The sequence below is a fragment of the Leguminivora glycinivorella genome, chromosome 13 (genome assembly GCF_023078275.1).
Source record: "Leguminivora glycinivorella isolate SPB_JAAS2020 chromosome 13, LegGlyc_1.1, whole genome shotgun sequence".
Classification (NCBI taxonomy): Eukaryota; Metazoa; Arthropoda; class Insecta; order Lepidoptera; family Tortricidae; genus Leguminivora; species Leguminivora glycinivorella.
In genome coordinates this window covers 7965147-7990235 of record NC_062983.1, presented here as the reverse complement: position 1 = coordinate 7990235, position 25089 = coordinate 7965147, and the positions used below count along the sequence as shown (strand labels likewise).

Sequence of the window (25089 nt, the reverse complement as noted above, 5' to 3'; positions counted from 1 at the left end):
TGATCGCCACTTGAATGGGCGCGAAGAGAAATAAAAAGCTCATAATAAAAATGTCCCAAGTTTCAGCGTCGCTTTATTGTGACAAATAGGAGTGACGTCAGTCGTGTAAAAATGGAGGGGATGTTCTTAAAGCAATAAAGTGGAGCTGTGTTTACATAAGTAGAAAATGGCGAGGAGACGAGACCAGTTTGATGGGGCCTTTATACTTATTAAAATAAATAAATATTGGGGGCCTTCTTACACACTAGATCAACCTAGCCCCAAACTAAGCAAAGCTGTCCATACATGTAACTAAAAGTGAAAAAAAAAAACATTAAAATAATTGATGTGGCCAAGTGCTGTGAAAAGTTTTTTGGTTCAGCATTTTTGGAGATAATCGCTCTAAAGGTGAGAAATATGTGTTTCTCTCTAAGATTTGAACCGGGCGATCAAAAAATATGAAACACTCTCAGAACATAAAAGACAATTTTATACTTTTTACATAAATTATTTTAATGACGATCAAGAGTGACTTGATCATCAAAATATTTTTTTTAAAGAAAAAAAATCGATTAAGAGACAAAGTCGCGACGATAAAATTCATAAATGTAGTCTCAATACTGCTGTTTGATCGAGCCAAGGTTTGGTTAGCTATCGGAATGTCACGTCCTAGCGTCGTTTATGGCTGTTTGGGATGGATCTGCGCCTCCCATGTTATTTCACCCCGTTCGGCCGTTCCAAATTTGAATATTTATTCTGCGGTTGACTTTTGGCATTATTTTTGTTGAGTGAATGAAATGTCACATCATAACGTTCGTAGGCTTTCAAAGTGTAAAGCTGAGTTTAGACGTACAAGTTATTGCTGCAAGTTTTGAGACAGAAGTATATGCAAGAAAGAGATGCAGATATTTGCCACTCACTCTTACCTATAGTTGCGTCTCAAAACTTGCAGCAATAACTTGCTGGTCTAAACTCAGCTTAGACATTTTGGGCGGAGCAATTCGAGAGAACTATTTCACACTAGCTTTTGCCCGCAGCTTCGCTCTCGTTAGAATGAGACAAAATGTAGGCTATGTCACTCTCCATCCCTTCAACTATCCCCACTTAAAAAATCACGTCAATTCGTCGCTCCGTTTTGCCGTGAAAGACGGACAAACAAACAGACACACACACTTTCCCATTTATAATAGATAGATAGATAGATAGATAGAATACTCTTTATTGGCACACCTCAGCAAGAGATACAGAAAAAAGATACAGCGGAGACAAAACAAATGATTATAAAATATTATAATATTAGTATGGATAGAATTTAAAGACCTTGGTCGGGAAGTAATTTTTTAAATTTCCATTTCACTGATATACGTTTGTGACATAGCATCTCCGCATTTATGAAATAATAGTATATTGTGCAACAAGGGAGGTAAGACGAGTTTACAAAATCCTTACCTCCTGAGTTACACACAATATTTTTCATCACATTTGAGAAAAAAAAAACTTAACGCAAAATCTTGCAAATTGTGTAGACATCCATACTAATATTACAAATGGGAAAGTGTGTGTTTCTGTTTGTTTGTCCGTCCGTCCAAAACGGAGCGACGAATTGACGTGATTTTTTAAGTAGGTATAGTTGAAGGGATGGGGAGTGACATAGGCTATTTTTTGTCTCTTTCTAACCCCCACTTCCCTGAAATGCGGGGTAGAAATTTGTATGGAGAATCTTGGAATTTTAGAATTTTACGTGAGGGTAGCCGCGGGCAGAGGCTAGTAAGCAATATTTGGTTTTTGACATACTTATATAATTTTTCTTTATTTTTTTTTCTGTCTTATGTTTTCATTTGGTTATTAATTGCTAATTCGCGGGATTCGGGAATATAATAAACAGAAAACTGAAAATTGTATTATTCTCGAAATAGCCCACAATTTTTTTCTGCATGACCTAATCATTTATAACCCAGGCTTTTCCTTTCTTACCTACTTCGCTCATTTCAATTTAATTAAATTTTTAACTCTATTTTACACAATTAAATTGTTACGAAAAATTCGATTGTATTCCATAACCATTGTCAAACCTTTTTACGCTCGTGTAACTTTAGTTTAATATTTATTATACATATTTATATTATTTCAAAAATTTCCTGTAGTATATTTCACATCTCCAATTCTACATTTTCTAAATAGACTCAAAGGAAAAAAACTAAAAATAGGAGTCGTGATTTATCTCGCAAATAAAATGAGCTTATCATCATTTTGTCGAGTCTCGAGACAATGCCATAAAAGAAACTGCCCTTTAATGGTAAATTGGGGGTCGAAATTTATCGCGTGAACCTTCGCATCCGCCGTGTTGCGTCTATTTTTCACTCTGTAGGCGTGCCTTAAGGGCCGTACCTGGGTATACGTAGCCAAATGAACAAACGGTTACGATTATGTGCATTTTCGCGAGAAGAGATAACAAAAATATTTTTTCTAAGGTAAGTAGTTAAATTTTATGTCTTTCCTACTCAGAATCAATGGCCTTCATTATGGGCAGTCGAATAAACTAGGTACAGTCACCGGCAAAAATAAGTGATGATTTCTGTAGGTACCTTGTCGCTTTTAATCATTTGACAACTTCGTATGACATTTCAAACAAGATGTTAATGTGACAAGGTACAGAAATCATCACATACCTATTTATGCCGGTGACTGTAATATTATATATTCTCTTCTCGCGAAACTGCCTTAATACGAGTACATTGTCGCTTTTACGTATTAAGCTCTACAGAGCCAGACTGCGTTTCGCGTTTCGTCAGCGATTGTCATTTTGGCTAGACTGGCTGAAATTAGCGCGTAAAAATTCGAATGGTGTTTTTCTTGAATACGCAAACACAATAGAAAAGGGACACGTTGTATAGACACAAAAAAAGGATTGTTGAATTAAGATTTGTTTTAGATTTAAGTTTTTGGTTTTAATACAAATGAGTCACGTGACATACAGAATTTTTATGATTTTTTTATGATTTGAAATATCTGATTTTTTCTACATAACTATTTGTGATCTTCGAATATTTCTTACATTATAACCAGTTTTAATACACTTGAAAATAGATTAAATCATAGTCCGATTTGAACATTTAATTTGGGCACTATACAATACAACCTCTATGACAAATCTTCATACTAAATTGTCAGTAATTGTGTATTTCTGAGTTTTTGCTTTATAATTTTAAATGCCAGGCAATGCGTATACGTCTAGGCACATGCCGCCTTTTCCTTTTAGAGATTATTCACTTACAAAATGCATGGAACTTGAATTTTTGTTCGACGCTTTTGTGGGACGCTTGTGTTCGCGATTTTTTCTGGATTTGACATGAATTTCAATATTAATGATAATTATTATAACTAATTATGATGAATTAATGATATTATACCTATTTATATAGTTATGTAAAACTAAGAAACAATTTCGCATGTTAGAATGTAGGTATCTAAGGACATTATGAAGGTTTTTGTACGCCATCAGGCAGAGTATAGTGCTACATATACTATATTGTTTTACCACCACTGTAAGTAGTTTCACATATACTTACAAATAAAACACGAATGAGAGATGGAACCACCGCTACGCCTTAAAAGCGAGAGAAATGTACTGCGTAAACATAAAAAATAACCTTCTCAGCGGGAAGTTTATCAACTCTGTAACTCCGTGTTGCTTCAGAATGATCACATACAGCATGTGAATGTCTCAATTTGAACACATTTGGTGCGGTGAGGGAACACCTTTGTTTATACGCTATTTGTAACATTTCATATGTAATTTTTCGTGAGAAAGATGCGTTTTGTTTGAATAATAATTGTCTTACTTATATGTTCTACCCAATTATGTCAACATAATGTATACTTAATGTACTTTAGTATCAAATAGGTATTCATTCATTATAACTATCTTGTTTCTTACTTCGAGTTAAGTACTTAATACCACTTAGGATATCCAATGTACAATACTATCTCGATCACATCATGTGCATGTGTATTGTGTATCATAATTCAAATTACTGTGTAAAAACTATCGATCCTGTCTCTATTTGTGAGTTCCTATAATTGGCTCTGTATTGCTATTCTAAATGTATATTGTATCATTCATAGTTGTTGGAATTCCTTGTATAAATAAATAAATAAATAACATGGAAGGTTTGTGTTGAAAATATAATATATGTTTAACAAATCAGTTTTCATAAATCTTTATTCATGTCGTATTTCGTTTTTAACACCCGACGCAAAAACGATGTGTCTGTCTGTCTTTCTGTCTGTCTCTGTTTGTGTGTGTGTCTGTGGCATCGTAGTTCCCGAACGTATGAACTGATTTAGATTTAGTTTTTTTGTTTGAAAGCTGAATTAGTCGGGAGTGTTTTTAGCCATGTTTCATGAAAATCGGTCCACTGTGTCTATTATAAACAGAGGACGGACAATTGGGTGTCATTTCTTTGATATTTTCGCAATAATAAACCTTAATGTTGTTAAAAATAACGCCAATAGTCCGATAAGTACTGATTGTGATTATAAGATTTATAAGAATTTATTCACAGAAAATGTTTTGAAAAGCCATTCGCATGTGACTATTTATTTAACTAAGTTAAGGTTAAGTTTATCTGTTTGGAGTGACGATGATAAATTGATAAAAACTTTTATTTATCCTTTTACTTTCGCATACTAATACGGAGACACAAATAAAAATAATAATATTCCTTTTTGTGCATATTAAGTAATTAAATACAATAAGATCAAATAAGAAATTAAGCAACAACAGGCGGTCTTATAGCTAAAAAGCGATCTCTACCAGACAACCTTCGGGTTCGCATCATATTTTCTAAAAATTAACTCAGCGGTATAACCATGAAGACTGCAAAGGCAATCCCATTTATACTATTAGTAGAGATTCAGTGATTTTATCCAATATCTCGAGTCTCGAAGCCTCTCATGCGTTTCCGCATTGATATAATATATCCTCTTCGGCTCTTGGACTTCCCTCGATTACTTTAGCGAGAGATATTCGGCCTTTTGAAACATAATAATAAGTTGATATTAAGTGTTAGTAGTTCGTGGAAATGATATATCATTATTATATTATAATTTACTAGCGTTTGCCTGCGGCTTCGCTCACGTTAGAAAGAGACAAAAAGTAGCCTATGTTATGTCACTCTCCATCCCTTCAACTATCTCCACATAAACAATCATGACAATTCGTCGCTTCGTTTTGACGTGAAGGACGGACAAACAAACAGACACACACACTCTCCCATTTATAATATTACTATGGACTATGATATAAAATATGATGTTTTCTAGCAATTAGTAATTCAAATAATTAAAATAAAATCACGTAGTAATGTGAGTTGTTTGCACTCTTAGGGACATGTTGTACAGTCACCGGCATAAATAACAGTGATGATTTCTGTACCTTGTCGCTTTTAATCGTTTGAAAATTTCGTATGACATTTCAAACAAGACGTTAATGTGACAAGGTTTAGAAATAATCTCATTTTTATGCCGGTGACTGTACAGTAAGAAAATCTAGTAGTAATAGGAAGTATGTGTAACAACCTTACAATTTATTGTAAATTCCTTGTATCCGACTTTTCCTTGTCTTCCCTTTATACATTGTAGCGTTAAGTACTCTTACAAGAGTCTTTTGCAAGAGTACGTAACCGCTAACCTAAAGGGTGAAGAGAATTTAAAGAGATGAAATGAAAATAAGAAAGTAAATCAGGGGTAGGTAAGTTTATTATACGGCTAATTAATTGGCGATATGACACGAGGTATGTAAAAATAATAAGTCAGGTAATCCGAAGTCTCGAAGCAGCGGCACGCAACGTGTGAGAAGACTCGAGGTAAAGGCGTGCAGCGGTTAATGATGATGCGGAGTAACGACGCGCAGCGGCAAGCGTCGGCGACGCGCAGATCTACGTCTCAGCGCAGTGTTGCAGCCTGCGTGTTCGAGCGTCAGGCACGACCAGCAGCGTTCGCAGGGAGGTCACGCGCCCTAGCGCCAGGCACAACCAGCAGCGTTCGTAGGAGCTCACGTGCCCGAGCGCCAGGCACAACCAGCAGCGTTCGTAGGAGCTCACGCGCCCGAGCGCCAGGCACAACCAGCAGCGTTCGTAGGAGCCCCAGCAGACAGGCCAGCTCACGAGGTGGATGCACAGCCCGCAGCTCGCCGCAGGAGGAAAGGACGTGAAGAGGGTTTTCTTGAAGAGTGCGGGGCCTGGCTTGGCCCCGCACGGACCCTTTATAACTCGTTATCCCTTAGGAAACGACGAAATAATGACTGACGGGTTTGACATGAGGGCCGCTTATATACCCATGTTCAGGGCCCGTAACTTTCATGCCGATGACATTAATTCGACGTCACGCTGCATATAGGTGATTCAAGAGTTTTATTTAATAATTAATCATTTTAACCATGACTTCAAAACTAATCTATTCATACGTGAAATAATTAACACCTACTTGATACGTGAAAAGTAAATTAAATTATTTGTTTGTTTTTTTACATTCATTTTATTAAATATGTTTGTTGCCATATTTCAATAAATTATTAAAACAAAACAAATTGTTTCCTTTTCGTTTCACGTATCAAGTAGGTATAAATCTTTTCACGTATGAATAGCTTACTTTTGAAGTGATTTGTACCTACATGATAAAAATTAATTAATGAATAATGATTAATTATTACAATAAAACTATTTGAATCATCCTATATGCAGCGTGACGTCAAATTGATGTCATCGGCATGAAAGTTACGGGCCCTGCCCATGTTTGAGAATTTAAGAAAACTAAATTTAAAATTTAAATATTATCGCTAGCCAATTATAAAATATGGTCTAAAACTAATAAACCTACATTAAAAGTCGGATCCAAATGAAAATCTTATTTTTTGTAAACGTTTGAATAAGAATACTTAACTCTTTAGTCAGTTTAAAACTTGAAAGAATATTGATTGACATGGTGATGTCAATCAATAAATAAATATGTCAAATTAAAATATGAAACTAATTCAATGTTTTTCTGCAAACAAATAGTTAAAAATGCTGTAGACTAGAAAGGTAAGTTTCGCCGTTGCGAACTGCATTGATGAGTGCTATGTTTAGTATATGAGAAATTAATTTTGAACATAAATCATTGCAGTTACAGACAGACGCCAGTAAACAGAAAAATAAGGATTACAAGAGCATATCTACTACATTTGTCACGAAGAAAACATGAAATATTTCCAGAAGGTAACAAAGTAAATTTAGAATAGAGATCATTAGAAAAATAGAGAAACAAACAGAGGTCGTAGTCTTTCCACGCATCTTACAGATTCACGAGAGTTTTAGGTTTCCCTATAACGTTAACATGTGCATTTTCCAGGCAATGAACTGCAGATAGAACGTACGATTTCGATGAGTTGAAAATCGGAATAAAGGATTGTCGCTGTCTTATAGCAACAGAGTGCAGGATCGCCAGTCCGTGAAGTTAAATATTAGAAGGTATGATCGAGATACTACAACATTACACCAGCTTTTGCCCGCAGCTTCGCTCGCGTTAAGTTCGATAATTGCGGAATTCTCCATACAAACTTCCACCACCCATTTCAGGGAAGTGGGGGGCTAGAAAGAGACAAAACGTAGCATATGTCACTCTCCATCCCTTCAACTATCACCACTTAAAAAATCACGTCAATTCGCCCCATTTTGCCGTGAAAGACGGACAAACAAACAGACACACACACTTTCCCATTTATAATATTAGTATGGATTTACCTAATATGTACATAATGAGACAAAAATGTGCTCGCATGCGTAACTCGGTAGACGCGATAAGACCTACACCTACTACTACACAAGTTCGAATCCTGCCAGATGTAAAATCATTACATTTTTGAAGTGAAACTTTAATGCGACTTTCAACTGACAGCGCGTAACACTCAGCGTTGCGTGAAATGTCGACTCACTCAGCGCGTAACATTCTATCAGTGTCGTTGCGCTGAACGCGACTCACTCATTCCATTCATTCACTTATTCACTCAGTCAGTGACAGAACTGAAATGAATAGGAATCCGTGTGTTTTATGTTCAGATCGAGTGCAAAATGAGTTTATGTTTATTTTTTCAATAATTCGAGCAAATAGCAATGTAAAATATTTAAAACAGTAAAAGATGGACGTAAGTATAAAAGCAAAAACGTGATGGTCACTTGATACAATGTTTTTGAGGTTATGTTACGAAGTTTTACTTCTTCAGCGCGGAGGGACTGCACGCACTGTTTTTAGGGTTCCGTAGTCAACTAGGAACCCTTATAGTTTCGCCATGTCTGTCCGTCCGTCCGTCCGTCCGTCCGTCCGTCCGTCCGTCCGTCCGTCCGTCCGTCCGTCCGCGGATAATCTCAGTAACTGTTAGCACTAGAAAGCTGAAATTTGGTACCAATATGTATATCAATTACGCCAACAAAGTGCAAAAATAAAAAATGGGAAAAAATGTTTTATTAGGGTACCCCCCCTACATGTAAAGTGGGGGCTGATATTTTTTTTTCATTCCAACCGCAACGTGTGATATATTGTTGGATAGGTATTTAAAAATGAATAAGGGTTTACTAAGATCGTTTTTTGATAATATTAATATTTTCGGAAATAATCGCTCCTAAAGTAAAAAAAAGTGCGTCCCCCCCTCTAACTTTTGAACCATATGTTTAAAAAATATGAAAAAAAATCACAAAAGTAGAACTATATAAAGACTTTCTAGGAAAATTGTTTTGAACTTGATAGGTTCAGTAGTTTTTGAGAAAAATACGGAAAACTACGGAACCCTACCCTGAGCGTGGCACGACACGCTCTTGGCCGGTTTTTTGTTTTAAAGAAATATAACTCCTTTCAGGACACTGGGACAAAAACCCCACTTCTGCTGCATAAACGCTTTCAAGCAGCCAATAAGATGGATGCATTCTGGCTTACTGGCCATATTTATCTGTGGTTTTGTTTATGGTTATTTAGAATAACGTTTGAATGTACTTTTTAAAATATACAGAACTCTGGATTGCTTTCCTTCTACAATGGTATCTTGAATAAACACGTCTAAATAAAACGGTCTTCTCAATTAAATAAAGATGTCAAATCGAATTAAGTTTTTTTTCTCATTGAGCACCTCCCGGGAACTTAGGCCGGTTATGACAACTCGCCAAAAGTCGAGTGGCGTCGAGTTCGAGAACTTGTTATAACTTGTCGCAATAATCTCAACTCGGGTAAATCACAGCGTTTGCTATCAACAGCGGCCTGGGGAAAACGACTGTGAAATAAAGGTTTTATTCACAATGATTATTTACCCTAGAGACCTAGAGATTGGTAAGGAACACAAAAATATTTATTTGTTTTACAGTGGGGCAAAGTCGAAGGTTGCAAGGTACGAAGGTTAAACAAACTTTGCCACCGAGTGAAACACACAATTCTTCACCACACCAACACGAACAAAATATTGACTACAAAACATCAAACTAAATCAAATCCATCAATTTATTCAATATTTATGATTTCAAAATCATTATTTATGGGTAGAATCTACCAGCCAGCTTAAGACATCAAGGTAAAATTTGTATGAAATTACTTTGCACTCTTGTGGATAAAATGCAATTTTGCAATCTGTTTTCGAATAGCAAAGAAAGCCTTTAGCAGTAGGTGTGATGAAAAAGTTTATAGTAATTACTTGGCGATATTGATAATTCACCGCTGGGCGAGTAACTATAAACATCGCCGTGTCTATCGGCTATCGATTTTGATTCACAGGAGTGATTTTGATTATCTTTTGTTCGTTTTTATAGCCGATAGCTCATAGCTTACTAGCTCGCGATGGGACCAGTGCCTTACTGGAAAAGACTTTCTTGATTCTTCTAAAACGGAGGACACTTGCGTTTTATCCACTAGAGTGCCAAAAGCCAATATTGGCACGTGGGGTTAAACAACAATTTCGCGCCTATCATGTGCTATCCCCGCTGCATGTATTCATACATTTTTATAACACCAACATACAGTGAAAAATCTAAGCACACAATTATTCCCCCCACATTTTCAACGTAACAATGCTCTCAGGCGTAGCACTACGAGCTACGAGCGTAGCAGCGTAGCACTCTGCTACGCCCACAGTGTACCCATTAGTACTACTTCGCTAGTGTGAAATGCAGTGAAAAGGTTGCCTAAGGACTTGAGGCTTGTTATTTCAACCAGTCATGTGATATTTCGAATTGACAGACCATAAAGCTCGCTTGAAAGAAACAATTCATAGTTCATATTTTATGTGTGTGAAAGTATATTATAATAAAGTTCCTGCAAACATAAAAAATCTAAAACTACATTATACTTATATATTTTACTATTACAGGCCCATATGTTTAATAACCAGAGTACTCCATTCGGCTTACTACTTATTTACCTCTGCTTTTAATATTACACTCAAATTACTAAAAAGTTCCATAAACGATGCAAAACATTATCACAAATCTCGGTAATGAAGAAGGATAGTTAAGAAGAAACAGTTTTCTCACTAACTATTGTCCCGGATTTTGTAAGTTCACATTTTTGACACATTTGTTTTGAAGTATGTTGCGAAGTGGCTAAAACGTATCGTTTGCCAAATCTAACGATTAATTTCGAATTGGTTGAATCGATTAGGGCCTACAAGGAGGCGCTTAGACAAAATATACGATTTCTATTTACTTACTGAATTGTCATTTGAATCGAAATGACAGACTCTGCCACAGCAAAATGAAAATGAATGATAAATGACATAATAAGTAAATCCTGCGTGATAAATTAATATCGTAAAATACTACTAACGAAGATCCGCAAAAATGTAACATGTGTTAGATTATGTTTAAAGTAAGCGAAATATTGTTTTTAAGTACTTGATTTTTTTAAATATTATTACAGGATTTTATTTAAACCTTCATTAGGTTGCGCGAGTTTACGTTTTGTGGACGCTGTCATGTGTCGAAAAAAGGTTCTTACAGCTCTGGGACATTAATAAATGGTTAAATAAGAGTACTTACAATAAGCTTTGTATTCAATTTGTGACTTCCGACTCGCAGTGACAGTTCCCTAAGTATGTTTGTATTCGGTATGCAGATGTGGGCCTATTGTTTCCGCCATCATTGACCATAACCTTAAACTTTTTTTTTCAAATCTGATTTTCATATTTTGCTATATCCATTATAGTATTTTATGCAACAGGTGTTTAAAGGAGGTCAAAAAAGACGAGTGGCATGGGTAACAATTTGAGGCGAAGCCGAAAATTGTTATTGAGACGCCACGAGTATATTTTGACTCAGTTAAACACCGTTGCATACAATACTTTTTCTACGACCTTTAATAGTTTTCTTGAATAACTTTCGTGAAATTCACACTGCTTCCTGTATTTTGACGCAAAGGTTTGCACTTTCCGCGCACTCGCGCAGTGTCGTTATAAGGCGTTGCCATGGTTACAGAGCCAAACAATGCGTTTTCAGTTTTTTCGATACTGCGCGCATGCGCGGAAAACCGGCGGACGCTGGCTTTGTGGAATAGACCTTTATGTAGGGTTTTAAAGATCTATGCACGACCCTGTAAATGACGAATAACAGTTCGGGAGTAGAAAAAATAATTAAAAACCAAGCAAGAAACAAGAAATTTTTAAGCACGTTTTAATTAAGTCAAAATGATGATCGACACATTAAACATATTAAACATGTAAGATCTGGTAACTTACGTAAAATTGTCGAAGGTCGCTCGACAAGTTTTGCTCTGTAACGAGGAGCATTTTCATTGAGTTACGGAGCGAAACATGCCGAGCGACCTTCGACAATCTTACGTGAGTTACCCGATTTTACATGTTTAATATAATATGTCAGTGTCTCACGGTAGTTTTATTATTAAAACTATCGACACGTTTAACTAAGAAGAAATAAGGAAGGAAATAAACTACCTATTTGAAACCGTTTATAAAAAACCCTAAATATGCGAACATCTTTCACTTCCTAAGTGCCGTCTCGTGTTGAGTAAGGTGAGCGCCAGAATACAAACGTATAACCCGCCAATTTAAGGAGTGATATGAGCCTACACATCCGTATAGCCAGGCCAGTGTTTAGATTTGGTAGAATAGCTTTCTTGAAACATTTCTTAACTCGTATTGATCCGGCTTGAGCCTAGTTTTATTTATTGCTGTTTGAATTTTAGCGGACACGGGATGAATGGTGGTATTAAGAACATTGAAAGGAGAAAGTTATGTTATGTTTCGTATGTTTTTTTTAAATATTTTGGCTGAAATTGACGCCCCGAAGACATCCCAATCGTCAACGCTTTTAGCGAACAAAACACAATTGTCACTGTCGAACTTTAAGATGGAATGAAAGCGCTGGTAGCCTAGCGGTAAAGAGTGTGGCGTGCGACTTTCAATGCAGAGATCGTGGATTCGAATCCCGGCTCGTACCAATGAGCTTTTTGGAACTTATGTGCCAAATGCCATTTGATATTTGCCAGTCGCTTTTCGGTGAAGGAAAACATCGTGAGGAAACCGGACTAATTCCAATAAAGCCTAGTTACCCTTTGGGTTGGAAGGTCAGATGGCAGTCGCTTTCGTAAAACTGGTGTCTACGTCGAACCTTGGGATAAGTTGTCACAGCGGACCCCAGGCTCCCATGAGCCGCGGCAAATGCCGGGATAACGCAAGGAGGAGGATGGTGATGAACTTTAAGATGGAATAGAGATAGATAGACACCGTGGACGATTGTTATAGTTGAATCTAGTTACGAGTAAGTACAGTCACCATTAGTAATATGTTACACAATGAAGTCTACAAAAATATGTGACACGCTTCGTATGACTACAAATAAACTCGTGTCCGATATATTTCGTTATACATTTCGTTCGTTGTGTAACATGTCTTCGCTGGTGACTGTAACCAATGTAATATTGAAAGTATCAATGTAATATTGAAACACCGCAAGAGAAAAGTTATTTTTAACCAATTAGAACGACAGATATTAAAGAAACTAACAATTGGCGAACTTTAGTCCTCGCTGCGTCCCCAGCCAGCCTGGCCGAGATGCCTAATAATTTTTGACGCTAGACCACAGATTACGACGTAGGTCTGGCTAGACGCCGATGCAAACGCAGTCTGGCTCTGTCGCGCCAATATGGATGAGCGATAGAAACAGCTAGCTACGATAACGATATTTATTGTAAATGGTTGTGCATTTGGCAACATACACGCGTGGGAGCAAATCGTCGTGAAACGAGCGCGAGTGTCGTTTGCGAACACGTTTTTATACGAATCATATTGCAAATGTGATAAATTTACGAATCATGTACCTACATTGAGGAAATGTAATAACGTTTCGAAAGAGATATTGCGTGGTTTAGGGAGCTGCTAAACGAATTGAGTAGGTACAGTATAGTATAGTAGGTTTTGTATTTTTGGAGATAGTTTAATGTAATTATTTCCGTAATCATTTAAGAATAAGAAGTTGAGTACAAAACCAGGATCCCCAAGGCTGCTCTAACTTTGTCTTCGCGAATTTATTCCTGTGCCTAAGCAGAGTATCCATAATGTTATCCATAATCAAGCGCGGATCCAGCTTCGTGCCCAGGGGGGGGTCACGTGGTAAAGGACCGGGGCCCCAGGGGGGGTCACGTGGTCTATTTGTATGGCCAACTCAGGCTCCAGGGGGGGTCATGACCCCCCCCCCTGGATCCGCGCATGTCCATAATAACCGCCACGTGGGCTGTTAACACGACGATCGTTGTTTTTATAGTCGTGTCATCGAACGGTCTCACAGCGAAGAGTCTCGACGAACAGCTATACAAGTATACAAAAGTTGATACTCAAGGCTGCTCTATTTACCAAGGAATGTAGAACATCCCCTCTTGCGGTCGGCACCAGACCGGGTATTTCTAACTTTGTCCTCGTGATTAATTTATTCCTGTGCCTGGGCACAGCAGGTATCCACATAACAAACAAAATGGAGCACTAATAGTGGCCAAGTCAGGAAAGCAGATTCGGAATTTGTCCTAACTAAAAGAGAAGATAAATATAAATAGTAAGCGCGAGCGAAGCGAGCGCGATTTTTTTTCCTTTTGACTCGATTAATTAATACAATCCGCCAGCGGGAAATCCGCGAACTTTCAAGCTTTTATCGTCTGCAGAGCTTAGCATATAAGAGTCTTTGACATATTTGGGGGTATTTTGACTTCACAGGGCGCCTATGTTCCCGACTTTTAGGCCTTATATTTCGCCATCACGATTATTTTTATAATACTAAGAGTTAATTAAGAGATTAACTGCGGACTCGATCGTCACCGTCGGGATGCCCATTTCGGTATTTTGCCACTAAGTTATCTGAGTGCTTTGAAATTCGCTCACCATCCGCTGTGACTGTAACTCACAAAATTGCGCCTCTCTGAGACGTTTTGCGCCTTTGGCTTTATGAGGAACTCCGCTTTGGACTATCGGATAGCGACGTAACTTTGCCGTTCGCTGCACAACAACGTGGTTCGTCAAGGGCTAGAAATGCTAGAATCCTCCTTTTACGGCGCCCTAGCAACAGCGCCCTTATGAATGTTGGTATATGTTGGCAATGTGGTGCAACTTTCCACTTAATCTGAATTACAAATCTAGATTTTCAATAGGTGGGGTAATTTTCGACTTCTCTCGCCATTTTGTGATATGTGCGCGCCCACGCAACGTATAATTTTTTGTATGGATTTTTCCACATTCTCGATTTTGGCGCCCCCCCTTACCATGCGGCGCCTAGAGCGGCCGCTCCACTCGCTCTACCCTTAATCCGGCCCTGAATGTTGGTATATGTTGGCAATGTGGTGCAACTTTCCACTTAATCTGAATTACAAATCTAGATTTTCAATAGGTGGGGTAATTTTCGACTTCTCTCGCCATTTTGTGATATGTGCGCGCCCACGCAACGTATAATTTTTTGTATGGATTTTTCCACATTCTCGAGGTATCCATAATGTTAAGTGACACTTTGTATTAGACTTGGTTACAAAACTACAGTTTTTAATGACGTTTTGTTTCACTAGACTTTATATTGACCGGAATATCGATCGGAAATATTTTTTAGGGTTCCGTAGTCAACTAGGAACCCTTATAGTTTCGCCATGTCTGTCTGTCCGTCCGTCCGTCCGTCCGTCCGTCCGTCCGTCTGTCCGTCCGTCCGTCCGTCCGTCCGTCCGCGGATAATCTCAGTAACCGTTAGCACTAGAAAGCTGAAATTTGGTACCAATATGTATATCAATCACGCCAACAAAGTGCAAAAATAAAAAATGGGAAATTTTTTTTTATTAGGGTACCCCCCCTACATGCAAAGTGGGGGCTGATATTTTTTTTCATTCCAACCCCAACGTGTGATATATTGTTGGATAGGTATTTAAAAATGAATAAGGGTTTACTAAAATCATTTTTTGATAATGTTAATACTTTCGGAAATAATCGCTCATAAAGGAAAAAAAAGTGCGTCCCCCCCCCTCTAACTTTTGAACCATATGTTTAAAAAATATGAAAAAAATCACCAAAGTAGAACTTTGTAAAGACTTTCTAGGAAAATTATTTTGAACTTGATAGGTTCAGTAGTTTTTGAGAAAAATACGAAAAACTACGGAACCCTATACTGAGCGTGGCCCGACACGCTCTTGGCCGGTTTTTTAGTTTAGAATTCCCGATATGACCCGTAAATTAGAACTCTTGTTCAAAGACATAACTCTAACAATGGCTAGTATTACGTATATTTAAAATCACACACAGTTCGAACGAGATTAATTAACATTATTTTTCGTTTTTTCCAACGTTTCGGCCAGGTTGACTGGCCGTGGTCGCGGGAGACTGACATCCCAGCAAAGCGGTGATACTTTGTGTACACACATATGTAATCACCACAAAACTATCCTAAATTAGGTTGTATAAATGTTCGGGGTACACAAATAAATATAATCTACGCGCTTTTAGTTACTGTTAATTTTCCACCGCACGACACACAGCACTCACAACATCCGCGTACTGGTCCGAAGATAGATTTTTTGGTTTGAACATTTGGATTACTGGTCCCCGTGTTTAACAGCTAGGGAATACGGGTATAGATTATCGTCAACATGGGGACCAGTAATTCAAATGTTCAAACCAAAAGATCTATCTTCGGACCAGTGCGTAATTAATCGCGTTCGACCTGTGTGTGACTTTAAATACATACGTACGTTAATGTACGTACGTATTTGTGAGCGTCATGAATAAATTTTTTTATCGTTATCTTTATCTTATCTTTAAATATGTGTACAAAACACGAGAACTTAAAGTGTTATATTGCAAACCGTTACGGGCTAGTCCTTGATTAAGAAGAACTCCCGGGTCAAACGCAATAAGATAATGACATGAAAGCCTTTGTGGGATCTCTGTCGGCACGGCTCATTGACTCCACGGGAGACCCCAGAGCTGACGCATATTTCTCTCAACGACGTATCGCCCTGGCGATACAGAGAGGAAATGCCGCCAGCATAATGGGCACCATGCCGCAGGCGGAACTTTTAGATGGAATTTTCTTTCTAATTGGGTTTATTTTTAAGTAATTATATTTAGTTGTAATTTAGTTATTTCTAAGTATTTTATAAGTTTCATATCACATATTTTTAAATTAAAGGAAAAATGTAAAAATTCACACCTCCGGCAGGACTCGAATCTGCGACCTTTGGCCTTGCCGGGGCCATTCCGCTTCCAACTGCGAATACTGCGATGCCCCCGAGCCTGCGCGATGGCCCCGGCAAGGCCAAAGGTCGCAGGTTCGACTCCTGCCGGAGGTGTGAATTTTTCCATTTTTCCTTTAATTTAAAAATATGTAATATCGCTCGCAGACGTTTCAGCATGATAAAAAACCAAATTAAGTTTCATATTGTTATTTTTTCACAATTCTCATAGTAATGAAGTTAACAATAAGATAATATTATTTCATCTTTCTTCCGACTTAACAAACGGGTTGCTCTGGCAAAAAAAATGGCTGAGTCTGAAGAAAGCTTAATATTTATCTAATGGCGTTCACCTCAGGATCATTGAATATATGTACCTACAAAACTGTTGGAGTGTATAAAACTAAGGTATATCGTAGAATGAATTTCCCCAACCATATAACCGGCTCCGGCACACAGATTGCATTATATTCCATCGGGAACAATGGCTCAGTTTCCCGGCAGGATATTAAAGTCGATATCAATCACGCGACCGCGGTCACACTGCATTCCTTATCTCGCCACGTCAGGGACATACTGTTATCAGTCTGTCACACTGGAACATTGGAGTCTGGTTGCGATTCCGATGTTTGAGCAAGAAGCTAACGGTTAAGATACGTCTTTGGGGCTATCAGCAGAAAGTCGCCAGTCTGTCGGTTGCGCTTTGGGGAGTGTGCTCAAGAGCTACACGAGCTTATTCCAGCGTACTCATTCTACCATCGGACTCTAAGAAGCACGGCCGGTTTCCACCCTTACCTACTTGGTAGATATTCCCCGAATTCGCACAAAGCACTTTGCTTCTTCTTTTCTTATGCGCACTGCCAAGGAGTGGAATACATTGCCGGCGGCTATATTTCCCAGCTCATATAACCCGGCAACCATCAAATCAAGGGTGAAAAGGCATCTCCTGGGCGAGCTCACTCCATCGTAGGCCACGTCTTTGCCTTTGACTAGTCTGTGGTCAAGAGTAAGCCCATTAATAAAAATTAAAAATATGTCGCTATTCGCTACGTGCACGACTGGTGCTGCCCTCATTTTGAAGCTTTTCCATGTTAAATTTGATGGTGTCAAATTAGTTCCAACGGCCGTTTTCAGATTCACTTGCTTGGCATGATTGGTTTATCCAATACAAGTTTGTGAAATCCTTCGCAAAAAGTTTAGATATTTTTAGGTTTCAATGTATCGTCTGCGTTTCCATTCTAAGTAAATATCATCATCTCTATTAGCATTTATGAATTTCGAGGCGATATGTCATAGACAAACTGTTAATTCACTTAGGTCTCTACCTAAGCTGAAGACTGAGAGAGAAAATTCGGATCAAAAGTGAACCTAATGAATTTACTATAAAGTCTACAAACAGACAGTCACCAGAGGCATCTTACCGACTAACCTCGGCTCACATTTGTCATGCTGAACAATTAAAGTTCCCGCGCGGGGTTAATGGGAATAGTTCGGTTCGGAGTGAACAACGCGTCGATTCACACCGAAACGAAGGCAGTGGACTGGACGCAAGAGGTGCGAGGCGCGGCAAGCTGCCAAAAGAGTCATTCAAGTCTATATTCATTTTGTTCACGCGGCTCGGATTGGGTTGGCGGTGCCCAGGTGACGAGTTGAACAGTGCGTCGCGCAAGTTGCGCGGCGCGACACGATCAAATGTAAAGGTGGAATATGGGATGGACCTACGGGCGTAATAGCACTCTAGTTCGGATGCGTCTCTGTCGCACTTATGTACAAATAGCGCGATAAGGACGACCTGACGTTATATCGTTTATCACGCGACGATGTTTGCCTGCGGTTTAGTGGCTTGCTCTGCGCTTCGTGTGCGTCCAATATGCGGCCTAAGCGAGAAACAATAGTCAAGTTTGGGAGGAAAATGAGTACTGTTGTGTTGAAGTTAACAAACACGGTCTTCAGACTTTCATAGTAAACTTGTTTAGGTATTTAAAACAAATTGGAAGTCGATTAAAAGTAATAGGACCCATAGATTACCATTGCGCCATAAAATATCGGCTTGCCAGTTATTTGGCACTGTCATTTGTTACCTTACAATCGTCAATTGTTGATCATTCAGCAATTGTTGACATTCTTACACAGATTGACTGAGTCCTACGGTAAGCTCAAGAAGGCTTGTGTTGCAGGTACTCAGACAACGATATACAATATATGTACAAATACTTAATAGAAAACATCCATGACTCAGGAACAAATATTTGTTCACATCACACAAATAAATGCCCTTACCGGGATTCGAACCCGGGACCGCGGCGTAGCAGGCAGGATCACTACGCGCTAGGCCAGATCGGTCGTCAATAGTGGATCTAGATCCTTAGTTTAAATCGTACCTTGAACCATGCCATAGTTGAGTCGTCGTACAGCACCACCCACTCCTCCGACCACGAGTTCCACAGGTATTTCCCTGTTGACAGAGCATTTATTTACAACTTTACTTATAAGGCCTTGATTCGTTCTGACCCGTCGCCGGCGATGTCCAGCTGGTCTGTGTGCTATTAGAAAATGTTCGGGAGTGGTTGTTCTCGCGTGCCGCGTGTGACGTCAGAACTGGGTGACGGTGACGAGTCAGAATGACCAAGGCCTTATTAAATTAAAGAATGACAGACGTTAGGTCAGAACTGTTCCAGGCTTAAGCTTCCAATGCTTCGTCTTTTACTAGTCTGCCAGGATTGACAGATGACTGGCGATGACGTGATGGACAGTCAAACAAATTAAATCCTAGGCAACTGTACAACCTTTTCACAGTCAAAATCAAAGTGACGTCTGTGGCAAACAAAGCACGGTGTCAATAAGACAGGGTTCTCAAGTGGTCTAGGATTCAAATTGGTTGAACGGATAGAAAATGTAGCGTGGAAAGCGTCTGCCCAGCCCGACCTGAGTACGTAGCCGAATGCCACAAACGCTCACGAAACGCTCACAAAACGAAACGCTCGTAGATATCTATCTCTATCGCTCTTGCGTATTGGCGCGGCAGAGCCAGACTACCTTTCGCGGCGTTTCGTTTTCGTTTCGCGTCGCAGAAATGCCATTCGGCTGCGGGGCCTGGTTTATCGTGACTTATAAACGTTAAGGTCCAGCCACAATGTTGATGAAAGGCCTGATTCAAATATACATATATGAGAAAGCCGCAAGACACTTTGTACGTAAGGTACAGGCTGCGATATCATCAGTCTATTAACCCATTAGTGCCTAAACTCACTTTGGGAACCCCCGTTTTTCTAATGATGTTAGGTTAATGATGTAACGCCATAATGCAGTTGGACCGAACCGAGTACAATGGGCATTAATGGGCTAAGGATAATAACAAAAATTATAAATTAATACCGTTTTTAATGCATTCTTAAAGTGAATTAACATCTATAAATAAATATTATAGGACGTTCTTACACAGATCGCCCGAGTTCCACGGTTAGCTCAAAAATGCTTGTGTTACTCAGACAATGATATATACAATATACAAAATACTAACATACATAGAAAACATCCATGACTCAGGAACAAATATCAGTGCTCATCACACAAATGCCCTTACCGGGATTCGAACCCAGAACCGTGGCTTAGCAGGCAGGGTCACTAACAGGCCAGACCGGTCGTCAACACACACAGAGATCAACTGTCACGGTCAAAGGCTCAAGAAGGGTTGTGTCGTGGTTACTCACTACCCAGACAACGATATTTATAAAATACAAATACTTATATACATAGCATAGATTCTATGTATAGCAAACATCAATGACTTAGGAACAAATATCATCACACAAATAAATGCCCTCACCGGGATTACAACCCTGGGCCGCGGATTAGCAGACAGGGTCACCCGCTAGGCCAGACCGATCGTCTTATCCTCGTAAGGCCCAATGTACATTACATATGTTACATTGATTTTTGAAACAAACGAAAATCTTACCCATTTATTTATAGAATAAGGTTCAAATTCAAAATGGGAAAACTAAGTATGGTGGGCCTTACGAGGTTAATAAGTTTGTTGCTGCCTCCAATATTTTCCCGGAAATACGTATTTAATGAAAGCTTCTTAGTGCAACAGGGTAATAAATACTCACTCTTGTACCGCAGCATGTAGCCTCCCTTAATTTGTGTGCCGCCATGTTCTGAAACAAATAATTTGCTGTTTAAAATTGTGTTACGATCGAGGGTTTGCACAGATCGTCGAACGATAGTACTCTTTATTATACTGTGGTTGGGGTAAGTGGTGTAATGTGAGCAACAAAATCGGGGACACAGTTTTATTTCTTAGGTAGGTACTGTTTGCTTTACGACAAATAGGAGACATGTTCTAGAATCATAGGGTTGATGGTCACTATGACAAATCCTCGAAGTAACTTTTAGTTATTACTGTTAATTAGGTATAGATAACATACTTACAACTACACTAGTCGTTGTACATCTAAGAAAGCATACTCCTAGTAAAACTGTAAAATAAAAATAATAGAGGTATATCCTATTATAAAAGTGTTTTCAGAGAAGAATTTCTTTCTATGTTGCCTGGCGAAATCCTTCATTTTGTTACCTATTACTAGTTTCAAAACTTTACCTCTTACAAAACATAAATTCCTTTTTCGTTAAAAAGTTTCGTAACTTTTTTTGCGAAGAACTCGTTCTGAATGTTCAATTAAAATTACTTTGGAATTCAAAATTCCCTGCAAAATAGAGATAATATTTTTTGAAGAGCGCGAGTTTTGTGCCTGAATTTTAACTTTTATTCACAATTGATTCCGAGAGCAAGTAGCAGTATAGGAATAAAAAATATTTTGAAGTAGATTTTAGAATGTTATTTTCATATTCAGCGGGAGGTGCGAAGCAAAGCTCGTGCATGAAGCAGATTTTTGAATTTCTAGCGTACGCCGTACAATGTTGTCACTCCGAATTGGAAAACTGTAGAATGCTATTGAAATACGAATGATAGGCATTGAAATCCTAGTGTAGTATATATCTACCACTTGTTTTATTAGGGATACGATTGAATAAAACGCACGAAATCTGGCAACCATAATCCATACTACATTATACCTAAACATCACATTATAATAAATGAAAGTGTGTGTGTGTGTTTGTTCGTTCGTCTTTCACGGCACAACGGAGCGAAGAATTGACGTTAGTAGTTATATAGTAGATGGGATGGAAAGTGGCATCTTTTTTTCTCTTCCCTATTACTACTTCCCTAAAATTGGGGGTGGAAGTTTGTATGGAGCACTCCCCAATTTTAGAATTTATTGAGAGCGAAGTAGTGGGCAGAAGCTAGTATGTAGGTATAGCATAATTTAAAAATCGGGAATCGAGACGGATCACGTTAGAAGTTGCAGTGATGAAAAATTTGTGACTCGCTTTGTAGTTATATACCGAGGTATAGTCTCTCAAACCATATAAGTACGAGTAAGTGAATGTTTTCCATGTCAGCAGGCGAGCGGTACTATCGCATACTCAACTATCATTACTATACAATGTATCTGTGTTCTAATGCTAATCCATACTAATATTATAAATGGGAAAGTGTGTGTGTCTGCTTGTTTGGCCTTCTTTCATGGCAAAACGGAGCGACAAATTACGTGACGTGATTTTTTAAGTGCAAATAGTTGGAGGGATAAAGAGTGATATAGGCTACTTTTAGCCTCTTTCTAACCCCCCCACTTCCCTAAAATGAGGGGTGGAATTTTGTATGCAATTTTCGAATTTCACGCGAGCGAAGCCGCGGCAAAAGCTAGTAGATATTACTTGGTAGCAATGAACTTAAAGCCTACAAGGTCAAATTTACAATTCACAAGAAAAGTAATTACAACTGAAATTTTGTCCACTATAGTACCTACTCTTCTCGACACTCGTAATTAAATAGCCTGTCTAAGCCTGAATATTACAATTAAAGACAAAGATAGTGCCGGCTGCTAGGAGTCACAGATTACTGGCCTGATAGGCAAATCATGTACGACAAGAGCAACCGGCCGCCCGTATCTCTAGCGAGGACCGATTGACTCTCAACAATTACTAAAATAGAAAAAACTACGGAACCCTAAAAAAAAAGACAGCTAGCTAACAAAGGAATGATACTCGTATTATTGTCTCATGACAGTCATGACGATACATGGTTAGCAAGTAACGTTCGTACAGTGAATAGCAAATCTTGGAAGGGTTTCCACGGAAGACCAGCGTGTAGATCCTTAAGCGGTATCTTGACATTAAGCTGAGTGAAGACCCTTTCAGTGACGCTTAACAATAAATTAGTCTTACTGTCTATGTGATTCCAAAATTTAAGCGTTTTCTGAATACTTCTTTCTTTCTTTCTAAATTTACTGTATAATATTTTCCTTGCTCTAGTTTTACATTACCATTTCCGTGGGGTAGCTTTCTTTATTATTTGGACCTGTCTTGAGCGGATCGAGTGTCATGCAACCATTTTAAACCCAATGTTGACAGGATTTGAGAGCGTTTCGACTATTTTTCTATACATACACCTCTGCATAAAATATATAGGTAAAATAACAGAATACCTACTTTTTATTGAGATACTTTAGTATAAACACAATAAGATATCCGTAACGCAGAGAAAAAAAAATCAAGTACCTATGTGGGGCTGATATTTTGCGTTTACCTATTGTAAACAGGCCTGCCTTCAGGCCGTCCCTTTGGCACTATTTGTAAGTGCGATACGGGCGGCCTGATGTTTTATCGTTTATCGCGCGACTATGCTATCGGTGAAGGTGTCATTAAATAAGTATCTTTTAAATGACATTAGGGCAAGAATTGCATATTTTTTATAATAATAGATTCGAAATACAATAGTGATATCAATAGAAGGGTAAAGAAATGCGAAAGCGGACCCTAACGAAGCCCGAGATGGAGCTACGTTGAAGCAGAAGCAGAATGCGGAGTCTTGAATAGTGTAGTCTACGTTACAACCCTTACAAGGCAATAGCTCTTCGCCTCGTCGGGAGCTAATGAAAACGCCAATCACCCGTCATTGTTGCTGCGTCCATTATGGCTTCGTTCTGACAGTTTATAATTCAAAAGTGAGCTATGGGTATCGTCAAATATTTATAAAATTAAGCGGGATGCCTACAGTATGACTATTGGAAACGTGCGTGACAGAGTGGCGCTGATTGTCAATCATATCTGATTGTACCTAGTTGTACTTGGTCAATACAAAAATATCAAAAAGAAAGAAGGGAACGAGCGTGTTTTGTTTAGGCGGTACTGCTAACTTATGAATTAAAACTCAGAGGCCCACTTGCACCAACGAAAATGGAGAGTTAACCCGAGGGTTAACCCACTATTTAACCTAATAACAGCCTACTAACCCTGAGTTAAGTGGTTGGTGCAAGTGGGCCTGAGAAGAATAGTACAATCATAGTATGTATTATAATATTATTCTGCTTATATTTGCTTCAAAATCTGCTCGTTGTTGTTATAAGCTCGGAGCCGATTCCTGGGGCCTATTGCATAACAATTTACAACTTGTATTACAAGTGGAACTCTCTTTCTTATAAAATGAATTGGAGGGGGACTACCGCTTGTAATATGAGTTGTAAATTGTTATGCAATAGGCCCCTGGTTATTAATAAGGAAACTTTGACAGCCCCTTTTTACATAAACTTGAGCGGTTATTAGTAAAGTACTGGCCCAGTGACCTGCTGGGAATGTTTAATGAGCTGAAATATTACTGGAAAGGATTTTGTTAAATTGTACCTAATTAATGATATGATAGGATAATATACAGAGTGTAACAAAAATGGTGGTGATCCGTTTAAGGGCGTATTCAGTATCGTATTCTCATCAGGAAAAAGTAGGATAAAAATTTTTTTTCGCAAAAAATTTTTTTATCTTTGTATGGAGATTCGACCGATTCGCGCGGCCCGGCTCATACAAAAGTGAAAATTTTTTTAGCGAAAAAAAAATTTTCTCCTACTTTTTCCTGATAAGAATACGATACTGAGTACGCCCTTAAACGGATCACAACCATTTTTGTTACACTCTGTATAGGATAATACGTAAGGTACCTACAGCGGGGCAAATCTCCACTGGGGAGCAAATGTAACTGGTCCATTTTTTCCATGTTTTACAATGTTTGCATTATTAAATAGAGTGTCCACCGGTTGTATATGGTAGGCGACTAGGCGTGTTCAGTGGATAGGTACATGTAGAACTCGACATCACAGTGTATGGAAAATAATGTGACAGACAGACATACAGACAGACATACCGACAGACAGACAGACAGACGGACGGACGGACAGAGCGGCGCCATAAGGGTTCCTTTGTACTTTCTTGGTACAGAACCCTAAAAATTATTAGTTACAATTGTACCCCAGTCGAGATTTGCCCTGCTGT

At 38.6% G+C, this 25089-nt stretch overlaps 1 protein-coding gene across 1 annotated transcript in view; it reads right to left on the bottom strand.

The window, feature by feature from the left end:
- Window positions 1–23723, bottom strand: part of LOC125232709 — an 83390-nt gene extending 59667 nt beyond the window's left edge. The window contains exons 1-3 of the mRNA XM_048138469.1: window positions 23717–23723; window positions 20814–20861; window positions 19083–19156 (exon numbers count right to left, since the gene is read on the bottom strand). Coding sequence (XP_047994426.1) covers window positions 19083–19156; window positions 20814–20861; window positions 23717–23723 — 129 coding nt within the window. The remainder of the gene's footprint in view (window positions 1–19082; window positions 19157–20813; window positions 20862–23716) is intronic.
- Window positions 23724–25089: the final 1366 nt, after the last annotated feature.